The sequence below is a fragment of the Balaenoptera borealis genome (assembly GCF_965194805.1).
Source record: "Balaenoptera borealis genome assembly, chromosome: 11".
NCBI classification, from domain to species: domain Eukaryota; kingdom Metazoa; phylum Chordata; class Mammalia; order Artiodactyla; family Balaenopteridae; genus Balaenoptera; species Balaenoptera borealis.
In genome coordinates this window covers 89,602,863-89,618,120 of record NC_138868.1, presented here as the reverse complement: position 1 = coordinate 89,618,120, position 15,258 = coordinate 89,602,863, and the positions used below count along the sequence as shown (strand labels likewise).

Sequence of the window (15,258 nt, the reverse complement as noted above, 5' to 3'; positions counted from 1 at the left end):
CTGCCTGCCCATGCAAGGGACACGGGTTCGAGCCCTGGTCTGGGAAGATCCCACGTGCCATGGAGCAACTAAGCCCGTGAGCCACAACTACTGAGCCTGCGCGTCTGGAGCCTGTGCTCCGCAACAAGAGAGGCCGCGATAGTGAGAGGCCCGCGCACCTTGATGAAGAGTGGCCCCCGCTCGCCGCAACTGGAGAAAGCCCTCGCACAGAAACGAAGACCCAACACAGCCAAAAATAAATTAATTAATTAATTAATTTAAAACAAAAAACAAAAAAACATGGTAGCAATCTTCAGCATCCCTCTCCCAATCCTTACATCTCATAGCTGCCACAGTTGGAATCTATCGCTCCAGCACTTTCCTGCCCAGCTGCAACTTCGCAGCAGTCTGGCTAGAAGGGGAAGAAACAGCCCTCCATGACCTGGTCCCACGTATCTTCCCGTTCTATCTGTGGACACTCTCATCATTGAGTCTCGACATTCACAACTGATGGTAGGTACCTGAGCACATCTTGTCTCTTCATACCTTCGGGACCATTGCTCATGCTGTTTTGTCTTCAAATGCTCGTCCGATCTTTTTTCAGCTGGCTAACTCTTAGTAGGATTTACAACTCTACTCAAGTTTCATCTTTTAGAAGCCTCTCCTGCGGACCCTTAAACTTAATTAATCAACTCTCCTCTGAGCCCCCTGTGCCAACTTCTTATCTTAACTCTCACCTCTTTAAGTATTTGTTTATGTATCCACCCTCCTCATAGTAATCCTTTGAGGCAGGTGGACTGTTTAACAGATGAGAAATTGAGGCAGAAAAAGGTTAAGCAACTTTCCCAAGGTCACCAGCTAGTAAGTAGTAGACCTACAAGTCATACCTCAGCTATCAGATTTCAGAGCTCCCATTCTAAACCATAAATTCTCAAGGAGAGAGACGGCACCTTATCCATGTTTGCATCCCCAGTGTCTACCATGGTGCATAGCACATAAATGCAATAAATGTCAAACTAAACGGCATTTGTTGAATTCTGCTGAAAAGTTAAGGAATTTAAAAAATGACTAAGATATGATCCTTACCCTCAAAGAAGTGCACAACCTAGTGGGGCTAAGGAAGATTAGTAAAATACTGCAATAATAGAAAAGAATGAACTAAAGGGAAAGTAACTGAGAGTGGGGTAGTTTATATATTGAAACACTGGTATTAGAATGTTGAGGACCCTCTTTAAAATCTTACCCCAACAGCATTAGACATAGGATCTTCCTGGAGCTCATGGTTATATGAAAATTCAAATCAAGTGAATTGTTGGAAGTCAAATTAGAAGATGTCTAGTGACAAGCTCTAAGAGTCTGGCCCAGGCTTTGCCCTATTCACTAGTTTACCAATCCAGTTATGAACCTACTCTGAGTCACACACTTGTACTAGGAGTGGTGATACAAAGAATAATGACTGCAATAATGACATAGAAAATGATGGTAGAATTTGCAAATGACTCAGAGAACTAAGATTAGGTAACATGATAGATGGCAGAGTGAAGAATCAAAACAATTTTATTACCTGGAACAGTAAGCAAAATCAACAAGATGACATTTTGACTATCAGAATTTCCATTTACATTTTTTAAAAAGCAATTGCCCAAGAAAATGGTAGCAATAATGTTAATTTAAAAGACCCAGAGGTTTAAGTTTGCTTTAATCTTAACTGTAGGCTGTGGCTGCTAAAAAAGAAAACTAGCACAATCTTTGGCTGAACTCGTACCAGCAGAGTGTCTGGATCAAAGGAGGGACTAGTCAATGGCCAGTATTCTGTACTGCTTAGACTGCACGTGGGTTACCGCATTCAGTTTTGGGAATGATATTTTAAGAGAGACTTTGACAAACCAGAGTCCAGAGAAGCACAAGAAGAAAGAGTAGTGGGCTAGAAACATAGTCAACTAGCTAGTGAATTTAGGAATGTTTTGCTTGGAGAACTGAAGAAAGAATATTTTCTACTGATATGAACTGTCCCACATAGATTACATGTGAGACATGTAGTGAAGCATGAAGTATGAAACAGTAAACCAAGGCTTGATGCCAGCTGTCAAGTGTCTAGGGATTTCTGTATCAGATGGGAAGATGAACTCATATGATTCTAAGATACCTTTGAAATTTAAGATCCTAAGGAAATCTGTCATCTGGGAGAAGACACAAAATTTTTGAAATTATTTCAAAAGTTTAGAGAGAACCATACATTTTTTTCATTTAGAGAAGAGCCATCACAGCTAAAACCACACTTAAAAAATTAAAACCAGGACATGGTTACCCATCCCTTAGAAGAGCCAAAGAAAGCTTTTCTTAAATAATGTCAGTCCTCTAGTTTATTTCCATAATGGTACCTTAAACATAGTGGCACCCACATGTTCATTAACCTGACAGATTTATGCATATTTCAGGAATACCTGTATTTTATAATAATAACAAGTACTTGTAATTGGCACAGGTCAGTGATTTGGATTTTTCTGATGTACTTTCTGCCTTCTGTAATATAAAAAGCAAAGTATTCATTCTAGCTTTGTAATCTATTTTTTTCTAAGCAAAGTCATTTAATAAAGCCTTCACCAATTTTCGATTTGAACTAACTCTAAATTCAGGCCTGAGCCTACCAGTGTATTGACTTTTCTTCTGTCCTGAAACGATAAAACAGTAAAAATGCAGATGTTGTTCATGATCAAGGAAACATATGATACCTATTTTGTTTTTCAAGTTCATGGGATCTGCTTCAGCAAAATATGTACAACACTATGAGCCATGAAGTTTTCTATCCTCATATTTCAAATTATTCTTTCATTACCTCTTTGCTAACTCCTCTCCCATTCCACATTTTTATTCTAAGTCCATTTTATTCTAAGTATGTTATAGAATTAATTCTTATCTCAGACTTTCATCATTTTCTTAATTCTTTCTATGAGTACATACTTTCGCTTTTTAAACTGTAATCTTAACATTTTTTTTTAGCAACTCAATGGCAAATATAGTGGACTCACAGCCTTAGCTGGGAATGTTGCATTTTAAAGGCCAAGCAAATAGGAAATTTGATGACTAGAGCACTTTACCTCACCGATACAAAAACTGGAGATGAAAAAGGTGGGAATTGTATGAAGCCTCTCTTATCTTCCCTTTTCTCCCTTTTTCCTTATTCTTTTTCCCAAGGGGCAGGGTGGTGGTGGTGTGTGTGCGGGGTGGGGGAGGGTGGAGTAGGGAGAGAGAAAGAGGAAAGAAGAGAAAAAAGAAAGAGAGAAAAAGGCAAGAGGAAAGCAAAACTTGGATAATATTAATAATTGCTAAACTGTATACAATTATCAATTAATGGAAGCAAAAGCACATAAGAGACATACAGGGTTGAAACTGGAGAGGGAGAAGATCTTTGGGACCTAGGAAACAGAGCTGAATCATGTATTCCAAGGTTGCAATATTCTAACAGTCCACATGTACTTTTTCAGGGTTACATTGACAACCTAACAGTAATTTTCAGTGGCCCCCCCGCTGCATTTCCAGGTGGTCAAGATTTATTTTTTGGCCCAGCCCCTCTGACCTCTCCCCCACCTCTGGCCTCTCTTTCTCTAACTTCTAGACACTCAGCACCCTCACACTGAACTCTGGTTTGCCAGAAACCTTTTGGTATTCCCTGCCAATCCTTTCTCTTCTTTCCGGCCCCAAATCAAGTCTTATTCCCAGATTGCACAAGGAGGCAGTTGGCCTGATTATCTGATTAAAATAATCAGATAGAAATGAATCTTAATTTCTGTCTAAAAGACGTACTTAATTTCTGTCCAAAAGAAGGAGATTGTTAGCTCTAGTGGGTCTCTATGTGTATTTTTTGGTTCTTAAGTAAGTAGCTTTTCATCAGATTCCTAAAGGAACCCATTCACAGAGCAATTAAAACACATTAATCTAATTGGAAAAAGGGTATATAGGAACTATTTTTGACTGGGGTACATATGTGGGCTCCTGGTCTACTTAGATGAACCCTCATATACTACTCCCAGCAATCATCAGTCTTATAACCACCTCACCCCAACCCCGGCCCCAATTTCCTTCTCACGTTTACAAACAACATAACTCACAGTAGAATAAGGTATTGCTTAGGAAGAGTGAAGGGCAGAAGAACAGTGAGCAGGTGGAGGTCCCAAGAGCCAGACGATCTTACACAAAGAATATAAAATAAATTAAAATAAAAACATAAAATTAATGAAATAAAAGTATACATATACAAATATATATTAATTTTAATTTTAAAATTTTAAACTACAGAAGAGTTGCAAGAACAATACAATGAACTACCATATACCCTTTACCTAGATTTATCAATTTAACATTTTGCCACATTTGCCTTATCTATCTTTCCTAAACCATTTGAGAGCAGGCCCCATATATCAAAACTTTTATCCCTAAATACTTCAGTGTGTATCTCTTAATAAGTGTATTCTTTTTCATAACAACAGCACAAGCATAAAATTCAAAAAGCTTAACATTTAAATAATACTATTGGGACTTCTCTCGTGGCGCAGTGGTTAAGAATCCGCCTGCCAATGCAGGGGACACGGGTTCGAGCCCCGGTCCGGGAAGATCCCACATGCCGCGGAGCATCTAGGCCCGTGTGCCACAGCTGCTGAGCCTGTGCTCTGGAGCCCGCGAGCCACAACTACTGAAGCCCGCGCACCTAGAGCCCGTGCTCGGCAACAAGAGAAGCCACCACAATGAGAAGCCCGAGCACCGCAACAAAGAGTAGACTCCACAAGAGTAGACCCCGCTCACTGCAACCAGAGAAAGCCCACACGCAGCAACGAAGACCCAACGCAGCCAAAAATAAATAAAATAAAATCAATTAAAAAAAAAAAAAGAGGGCTTCCCTGGTGGTGCAGTGGTTGAGAATCCGCCTGCCAGTGCAGGGGACACGGGTTCGAGCCCTGGTCTAGGAGGATCCCACATGCCGCGGAGCAACTGGGCCCATGAGCCACAACTACTGAGCCTGCGCTTCTGGAGCCTGTGCTCCACAACAAGAGAGGCCACGATAGTGAGAGGCCCGCGCGCCACGATGAAGAGTGGCCCCTGCTTGCCGCAACTGGAGAAAGCCCTTGCACAGAAACAAAGATCCTACACAGCCAAAAATAAATAAATTAAATAAATAAATTGAAAAAAAAATCTTAAAAAAAAAAAAGAGGTGCTGAATCATTAAAAAAAAAAACAAAAAACGAATCCGCCTGCCAATGCAGGGGACACGAGTTCGAGCCCTGGTCCAGGAAGATCCCACATGTGGTGGAGCAACTAAGCCTGTGCACCACAACTACTGAAGCCCATGCGCCTAGAGCCCGTGCTCCGCAACAAGAGAAGTCACCACAATGAGAAGCCTGCACACAGCAAGGAAGAGTAGCCCCCCCCACCCAGCTCACTGCAACTAAAGAAAGCCCACGAGCAGTAATGAAGACTCAACGCAGCCAAAAATAAATAAATAAATTTATATAAATAAATAAATAATATTATCCAGTATGCAATCCATAGGCAAATTATCCAATATGCAATCCATAGGCAAATTTAATAGAAAATATTCCTTTCTAGAACTTTTCTCCCAATCCAGGGTCACATATTGCCTTTGGTGACATGTCTCTTTAATCTCTTAAATCTAGAACAGTTCCACAGTCTTTCAGGACACTGATCCAGACCAGTGGTTGGATAGAATGTTTCTCAAGTTGCATTTTTTTCTGATTGTTTCTTTGTGATTAGATTCAGAAGATGTATTTTTGACAGGAATACTACAAAAGAGATACTGTATACTTCTCAGTATCTTACATCAGGAGGTACATCATGTCATTTTGTCCCATAATTGGTGACATTAACTTTGACCATTTAGTTATGGTGGTGTCTGTCAGATTTCTCCACTGTGAAAGTACTGTTTTTATCCCTTTGTAATGAATAAGAAATTTGAGGATACTTTGAGATTGTGTAAACATCCTTTTCTCCAGCAAAATTTCACCCAATGATTTTTAACATCTATTGATAATTCTATCTGAGTCAATTACTACTATAATGGTTGCAAAATGGTGATTTCCTAATTTCATCATTTCTTCTATGTATATTAGTTGACATTCCACTATCAAGAATTGTCATTTCTCCCCCCCCATACTTATTTAACATTGTAAGAATAAGTAAGCACCCGTGGATTCTTTTTTTTTAATTCATTGTTATAATCCATTTCCATCATTATTCATTCGTGATGCTCAAATTGTCCCAGATGGGTAAGTGGAGGTACCTTCAAACTGGCTCCTGTTTCCTTTTGACACGTCCTCATCATTCTTTGAAAATCTTGCTTTATGGGACAAGATTTTCAAGGACATTTTATACTTTCCCTCCCTCTGTCTGGGAATCAGCCATTTCTCCAGAGTCTGGTTCCTTTTATTGGAGACTGGCATTTAGAAACCAAGGTCTAAGGACACATAATATGTTTCAAAATATTAAAATAACGCTGTATCTGTTTCCTTGGGTCACCATATGGAAGATTGGTGTGGTGATATGCAATCCTGACTCTAGCGTTACCTGTGTGACCTTGGCAATTCCCTGCATTCCCTGGGGGTTGATCCCTCATCTGAAAAGAAATTGGATTAAATAAGTATTTCTTAACCTTTTCGCGGTCACCAACACGTTTGAGAATCTGATAAAAGCTATAGTCCCATCTCCCCAGAGGCAAGCCCAAAGAGGCAAAAAATTGCACACATTTTAGGGGGTTCGGTTTCCAAAGCCCATTTGAGGTTTCAAATCCCTGGATTAGGTGATCTCCAAGGTCTCTTCAACGCTGACATTCTGTGAGTCTACAAGCGCCCGCGATGCTCTCAGAATGATTTCTAAGAGACATCAAATTTGGAGGGATTTATATAGAAACAGATGAAAAAGGATACAAAGAAAGGAGCCTGTGAGCAATGCATTGCTCAGCCACAGTTCTTTGCCCTTTCCAAATTTAGGATGCACAGTAGTCATAGGTGAGAGGTTTTGGCGGGAAGGTCCCCGGGTGGGCGGAGAACACCGGGGCGGGGGAAGGAGACCCGAGCCGGACCCAGGTCTCTGCAGACCTCCGCTCCGCCCACCAGGGCTCGCTCTTGCCCTTCGGCTAGGTGGCCGAGGATCTGGGCGGGCCGGGCTGCTATCCCGCCCCTGGCAGCGGCGAGGCGGCGGGGAGCATGGAGGGCGCCGGAGCCCGGAAGAAACGCGCCGTCCACGCCCCGCCCATCTGCCCTCCCTCACACCCGCCCGCCCGCGGACGTCCGCGGTGCTCCGGTCGCCATGGTGACCAATCGAGGCCCGGTCCCGCCCCCGCCCCTCTTCCCCGGCCCCCTGACGTCGGCGCACGTCAGCGGCGGCGCGCGCCTGGCTGGGCCCTGCGGAGCGGGAGGGACTGAGCGAAGGAGTGAGCGGAGCGGCCGTCGCCCGAGCGGAGCTGAGCAGCCAGCCCGCCTGCTCGCCGCCCTCCAGCCCGCGCTCCAGTCCGCAGTGTCTAGCAGCGGGGCCCAGCATGGTCATGGCGGATGGCCCGAGGCACTTGCAGCGCGGGCCGGTCCGGGTGGGGTTCTACGAAATCGAGGGCACGCTGGGCAAAGGCAACTTCGCCGTGGTGAAGCTGGGGCGACACCGGATCACCAGGACGGAGGTGCGGCCCGGGGCTCGGCGGGAGCGTCCGAGGCGAGGGTTCTGGAGAGGAGCTTGACCGAGAGGGGCGGCCGCAGCGGGGGCCTGGGGAGATCCGAGAGGCCGGGTCACTAGCTGAGGCGAGAGGGCCTGGGAGTATGAGGACCCAGGAGGTCCACGGGTCGGTGAGCGCCACAGCGACCGGGGCCGCGTCACCCGGACCCCAGTGTCTTCCGATTGGAAGCCCGACCAGCAGGGGCTTTGCCTTTCCTAGGCCACCACGGTGGCCACACGGAATTTCACCCAGAGCCTCCCACCCGAGCCGTGACCTGGTCTGTGGCCTCCGCTCTGGAGCCCAAGTTCCGCGTCTTCCCTGCTTTCAGCTGGGGGTGGGGTGGGAGGGGAAGTCTCCGTGCTCCTGGGCTGCGCGGTGAGAGACGTCGCCAGCCCCGAGGAGGGGACCGCCTGTGCTCGGACTCCCCGGACTGGGCTTCGCGCGGCTCCCGGGACCCCGGCGCCCCTCCCCCGCGCGAGGAAGGGGCCACTGGCCGGGAATGCCCGGGCCGCCACTGTCCATCTTCTCTCTCTCTTTTTGCCAGACAGTATCTCTGACTTAGTGTCAGGCTAGTTTGATCTCGTGCCTGAGGCATTTCCACCTATTACTCCAGACAATAGAGCTGGTTAAAATGGTCATCTCTGCATTTGCACAGTTGGTGGGTTGGTCTTTCTTATCCTAGGTTATCCCTTTACCAGGTGTGTATTCTGGCTGTGAATACGCGTTCCTTAAGCCGCAGCATATTCTGCCTCTCTACTCATAAAGCCCTCGACTGCTTCCTGACGGTGAAGCTAGTAGCATCCCCCCCTCCATTGCACATTCTAATGCACCGCACATATTTTCTCGCAAGTCTCTGTTCTTACCTAACCCGCCCCCCCTTCCTTTCACCGCTTCGAGCTGCTCTCCTCAGGGTCTCTATTTTAAGACGTGCAAATTAAATACTTTAGAAAAACGGTAGAAACAAAACCGTTCTTTAGAATAAAACCTTGTGTTTTTGACGTACTCTGCTGTGCCTCATTGTAGTTGTTCTGGAGTTTCACCCTTTTTCAGTTTTTTTCTTCCAGTTTTCATCCTATGCAGTGTTTCCCCTTATTAGTGCGAAATGTACCAGAGTTTGGATATGAAATAACATAGGATTCTTTTTCAGAATGGCTGTGTAAGGTATAGGACATTTGAAAACTAGAGGGATTTTTGTAGCTGTTGTTCTTAGAAGTTTTGCTTAATGTGAAGAATTCCATTTCCAAAAAGAAGGGGCAGATGTCATTGTGTCATCCTCCCCTGCTTATCCTGAGGCAGTCGAAATCCGACTCATTTTTTTAGCATCAGGACCAAGATCACAAATTTTCCTCTCACAAATTTACCAGAGCTAGAAATTTAGGTTAAGTTTGTAATGATAAATAATGTGACTATAGTGAGATTACTTAATCTGATCCCAGCATTTTTAAAAACGAAGAAAGAAGTTAATTCCATTCCTCCAAAGAACCATGGCCCAATGCCATGCTATTTGCCCTTTAATTACATGAAAAGAAGGCATTTGTAATGTGTATTTTCATATGGGTCCTTGCTTAATGACTCTAAAAATCAAACAAATTTCACAAAGGACTTCTACAGAACTTTTGAACTAGATTGTTAGGTGGTTGAATTCCAAACCCATCAGCACATAACATTTTTTTCTCATCAGCTCTTATCAGTATTAATTGAAAGATTTAATTGTCAGCTGTTACTTATTAGGTCAAATTTAGGTAATATAGTGTCTATTTAAGAACTGCTTAAGGGGAGCTGATAAGTGACTGACACTTTTTCTTGAGGTTGTCCTTTCAAACCGTAACTTTTAAACTGATATATCTTGTAGGGCTAGGGGGCAGTGTGGAGTAGTATCATGGTTTGGCTATCAGTGAGATCAACGCATTTGTAATTGAAGGCACAGGTCAGATCGTGAAAGAGCACTCAGATCCTGAATTGTGTGCATAGTATATTTGTGTAAAATGATTTAAGGTAAAAGCTAAGTTTCTAGTCCGTAGAACCCATCTATCGTTGCTTTTCTAAAGAAAGTGTTCTTAACATTTAAAAAGAAATAGTGTGAATTTAAGATGGGTGGGTATGAGTGTTGTGGTAATTTAGTGTAACTGGACATATTAAAGATGAGAGGGGTGAGGGAGATAGCAAGGCATTAATGAAGAGAAAAGTTCCTGTACATGTCAAATTTTATAAAGTTGCTCTGTGAACTTTTGTGGTAATTTTCGTTAAGAATTGTTTAGCACAGATGCAATTGTTTCTTACTGTAGTTTGCTATTTGTTAATGAGGATTTTTAAAGCAGTATTTGTTATCTTTATTCACTGGGTAAATATTTGTATCTTTAATAAATACAACAACTACCTCAAATACTGTAAGTAAGATAGATACTGGAAACTTTAAAGTGTTATTTAACATTATTTGAGGTTCTCATTACAGTACATACAGTAATTATAGTGAGAACAATTAATATGGCATAAAGAACAATATCAATAAAATATCATGATTATACTTACTGCTTAGAAAAATTTCTTCAATATAGTATGCACTAACATCAATATTAGTTTGTGTGTTTTAAAATGTAAGGGTCTTTTTTCCCAAGTTTGAACTCCAGGCAAATTTTAGGGTTTAGTTTAAACAGCTAAGTGATGAACAGTTGGACCCTTTTATTTTTAATTGGTTCTCCGTCTCTTGTTCTGTATCACTCAAAAATGACGTATTTTCACAGAGCTTGGGAGATGCAATACTGCCTTTTAGGTGGAAAAAAAAAGTCAGTAGACAAAAGAGATCTTCATTTTGGTCTAATCTATGAAATAGCTTAACATTGTTTAAGAAATATAATTACATCATCATCTGAAGCAGTGTTCTCATGTTAGATCTCTATGTAAATTTTACACACAAAGGGGAAGGCAGGTGGTGGTAGAATCCAGCTTCTTAATATAATACTTCATAAAAGCTTTGTAGTATTGGTTTGTGATTTATGAATTAGAGTAGCTAATTTTATAAAATTAACATAATGGAAAAAGAATTATAGCATTTAGACTGTTAAACTATTTTAGGCAGTAGTGGTTGCTAGTTTGCTATGCTGTGAGAGTCCTTGAGAAGTGCATTTTATTAATACTGCACTAGTAAAGAACTTTTTCCCTCTAACTAAGCATATGACTAGTTTTTTGTTGTTGTTTTTTTGTCCGTTAAGTAAAATTTCAGAAAAGTCATTTGTGCCCTTAAACTTTTTTGTCTCTATAAAAGAAACATAGTCTTGCTGTAGAAAATATCAAGAAGAGTATAGTGCACAAAAAAGTACGTGTGTAATTCCTCCCTCAGTGGAAATAAATCATTCTTAACATTATGGCATATTTCCCTCCAGTCTTTCTTTTTTTTTTAATGCTTTTTTTTCCCCATAGATGAGATCACATGGTAGATACACTTAGATAAATTGTATCTTCTTTTTCCACTTATCATCATAGCCTAAACATTTTGCTTATTATATATAACTTTATTAAACATTTTTAATAGCTGCATAGTGTTCTACCTTGTAGGTGAATCCTATTTTACTTAACAATTTTCTTATTTAACATTATGCAGTTTCAAGTTTTCACTTACAATAAATAATTTGCAGCGAATAAATTTTATGTATATAACTCTGTATCTGCATTTTCAATTATTTTAGCGGGGAGGGATTGGAGGTAAATTCCTAGAAGGGAAATTACCAAGTAAGAAGGTATTGTTTTTACATTAAAGAAATAGTGTATTTTTATTATCAAATCTATCATGTTTATTATTGAACATTTTTTAAAGTGAAGATAAATGAAAAGAATTAACTATAATATCACCACCCAGAGATAATCATCATTAGTTATTTTCAGACCTTTTCTGTGATAGATAATTGAGTTTTCCTCAATACCATACCTCTTGTGTTGCTTGGCTAAAGAGCATATAAATGTGTGGTCCATGGAATCTTAAAGATATTTCACACAGGTTCTGAAAATTATTTTATTAAAAAGGCATGTAGGTATTACTTATAATTAAGAAAATCTGGAATATAAAGCATAGCAAGGGACTTTCAAAAACTGCTTTTTTCACTGAAAATCATTCTGTGTGCATTTGGGCGCTTTTATATTCAGGCATAATTCGTAAACTAACTACTACCTTAAAATGTAAGCATTTTTAAAGCTTTCCAAATAGTTAAGTACGAAGTTGCATTTTTAGAGCAAAGGTAGAAACAAGAGAAGGGCATATTACACCCTGATTATGGTATTTCTTGAAGAAGAGAACTCAATTTTTTAATACATTTGAATTTTATATTTTGCTTTAAAATTTTAAGACTCCTCTCTGTAGTCTTGGTGTTAATGTTGTTCTGTAAAATATTCCAGATGTCAAGAAGCAGCTGTACTATGTGCTACAGGAGGAATTGTTACCAAATAAGTTAACCAGTAATGTTTGTATCTAGGCCTATGAATGATCTTTAACTGTGTGTTGAAATAAAAATTAGATTTTTCATGGAACATATATGCTTTGCTAGAAATTTTTCTTTAGTTTCTTGGCACTCCAGACAAGTAAAATTTGACAAGTTTATTCTGCTACATATTGTTCAGAATGATCTGTTCTTTGGGAAGAGGGGGAGACAAACATGCAAAAATAAGAGTTGTATAAATTTTTATATTCTGTAGAAATGCTTAACAGAGTTTCATGCATTCTGCTTTTAATTCCACTGGGAAATTCTGTCCCAGTCATCAGGCAATTAAGAAACCATTTATTTGGAAATAACTGAAACTGGCCTCAATTCCTGGATTCACATGATGATATTTGATTTATGGCCCACTACTGAGGGCAGATTCATTTCCTTGGAGCCAAATGGATTCCAGAAATTCATTAAGATATCTTTCATTCCTCTTTAGTGTACCTAATACCTCTTCTACCTTCCACCTCCATATTTTTAAAATATGTCATTTATGTAAAAGTTCCTTTATACAGGACATTTGTGGAGAATGCTTTCCCACCCTTCAAAGAGAAGCAGCCCATATATCCAGTTTGAGTTTGTTGGAAGCATGAAAGACAGTTACATTTGGGAATTTCATCAGAAACGTTTCATTTTAAAAAACATTTTAAAAATACTTTAAACAGGTTAACATGTGAACCTTGGATGAATTAAACTGAAAATTTGTTTTTTCTTCTTTAAAGTAAACATAGTATTTATGTGTTTTTCCCCCAATTACAAAAGATATGCATGTTCTTTGTAGACATTGTTGAAAAACTTGAAGAAGAAAATAAACATTCTTATTTTAATTCCACCATCCAGACCAAGAGACAACCACTGTTAATATTTGGTTCATATCCTCTTAGCTATTCACATATATATGTATATAATAAAGTTGATGTCATCTATACATATAATCTGTGTTTTTTACTAAATCTGTTATTAACATTTCCCCAAGTTTAAAAAAATAATGTCTAAAGCATGGTTAAATAGTATTCTTGCATATGACTCTCTGTATTTCATTTAATCAATTTCCTGTTATTGAACATTTAGATTATTTTTCTCTCTTGCTGTTTCTCTTTCTAAAATAATATTTCAGAGCGCATTCCTGTATATACATCTTTGTGCATCTATCTGATTATTTCCTCAGGATAATCCCGTAGCAGTGGAATTCTTGGGTCAGGGAGTATGTCCTTACATCCATATCTGATGGCATAAGATGCCAAATTACCTCCAAAAAAGGAGTACCTAATAATTTTTGTCAGGAAGAATGCATATTATTTAAATCTTTCCCAGTTTGATAGGGGAAAAACAATATTTTTATTTGAATTTGCATTTCTTTGATTACACAGCTTTATAAGATGACTGTTTACATTTCTTTTGTGAATTGCTTTTCGTCTTTTGGCCAGTTTTTTTAATTGAGTTATCTTTTGTTGATTTATTTAAGTACTTTTTAAGATAGATTATTTTTAATCACTTCTTTTATAGTCTTAAAAATTCTCTGTTCAATTTTTATGGATCTAAAAGTTTAGTGACATTTACCTTCCCTGCAATCTCTTTTCCTTACCCACCATTATAAAAGTCAGATTAAATTTTAATGAGGATTTATTTTATTGTATAAATTCTTACATTTTAAAAGTCAAATTTTAAACTGGAAAAAATGTTGAATTTATTTATTCTTAAAGGATAACTGGAGAACTCCATGTCAGTTTTATTACTGACTTTACTGCTTTCAGAAACCCTTTCATTTGTAGACTACTCAATCACAATCACTATTCAATCAAACAATAGGCTGGTATGTTCTGATTCTACCTATGATTTCATGTATAAGCTTGAAAAGTGCGTTCATTTTTTTAATTTCAGAGGTCTAATTATATGGTAAGGATTTTGCTACTTGGTACTTCAGAAGGACAGTGTAGAATTAGTGTATTAGTAGTAAATAGCACTGAAACACTTATTACCTGAGACAGCAAACATATGTTAATCCCTTCGGATTTTTCACTAGGATAGCTCTTATTGTGTAACTTCCTTATAAAGTCCCCCAAAGCCAGTTTTGTGTGTGGTTTCTTTAAATGCATGAGATTAATATTTCTTTTATGAGAAGTGAAATAATTTTTTCTAAAAGTATCAAAAAGTGTACCATTACCATTAAATTACATTTTGAAAATTGAAAAAATCCCTTTTATCCATCAGCTTAACACTATTTCATTTCTGCTCTTACGTTTAATTCTTTGTCTTCCTTGCAAATTTGTATTTTACATAGTTGTTACTTTTGCATTTTTTTTTTTTTTTTTACTTAACATTGTTGGAAACATTTCTATGTATACAGTCTTCATAGTTAATATTTAAATCTTATTGAATAATATAATCATTTTATAGAGAACTTAGAAAAATAATAAAATGAAAATGACTAATGTTTCACAGATGGAGAAGTTAGCATATATAATAAATATAACTCCATTTCGCTTTCCTTTTTCTTTTCTTATTAGAAAAGTAGTTCATGCTCATTGAAGAAAAATTGCACTGAAAAGTAAATCAGGAAAATAAAATAATTCATGATTTTTTTTCACCCACCAATAACATTTTTGTCATATTTATACCTAGTTTTTATTGGTCTTTTTCTATATATACCTTGTGTTGAGACTGCAATGATATCCTGATTTTTTAATTTAATATTTTAGTCTCATCATTTCTCCATATTATTAAAAGGAACTATTTTAATAGCTGTATAACAGTCATAATATAAACCTACCATAAATCATGTACTTATTTCCCAATTATTGTTTCTATTTTTTATATTATAAACAATACTCGAGTATATTTACACACAAATCTTCATCATCATTTCAGATTATTTTCTACAAATAAATGCTCAGAAATAGAAGCCTTAGGCTAAATGGGATGGATGATTTTTAAGGTTCTTGCTAAAGATTGCCAAATCACCTTCCAGAAAAATTATAACCTATTTTATATTCCTACTAACAGTATATAAAAGTGGCCATCTTGTTGAATTTTAGCTCACAAGGGTGTTTACTTTTTCATCTTTATGAGTATAATTTGAAAAAGTATTTTTGA

General features: G+C 38.7%; 1 protein-coding gene across 7 annotated transcripts in view; it reads left to right on the top strand.

Annotated features, from left to right (window-relative positions):
• The first annotated feature begins 7,348 nt into the window (after positions 1 to 7,348).
• Positions 7,349 to 15,258, top strand: part of SIK2 (salt inducible kinase 2) — a 138,400-nt gene continuing 130,490 nt past the window's right edge. For 4 of the 7 annotated variants that reach the window (XM_082343485.1, XM_082343483.1, XM_082343481.1 and 1 more), the window contains exon 1: positions 7,350 to 7,660. In XM_082343485.1, the coding sequence (XP_082199611.1) occupies positions 7,526 to 7,660 (135 nt within the window). In that variant the 5' untranslated portion in view covers positions 7,350 to 7,525. Of the gene's footprint in view, positions 7,661 to 15,258 lie in introns of all 7 variants that reach the window. The other 3 variants (XM_082343482.1, XM_082343480.1, XM_082343484.1) reach the window with 1 other exon arrangement.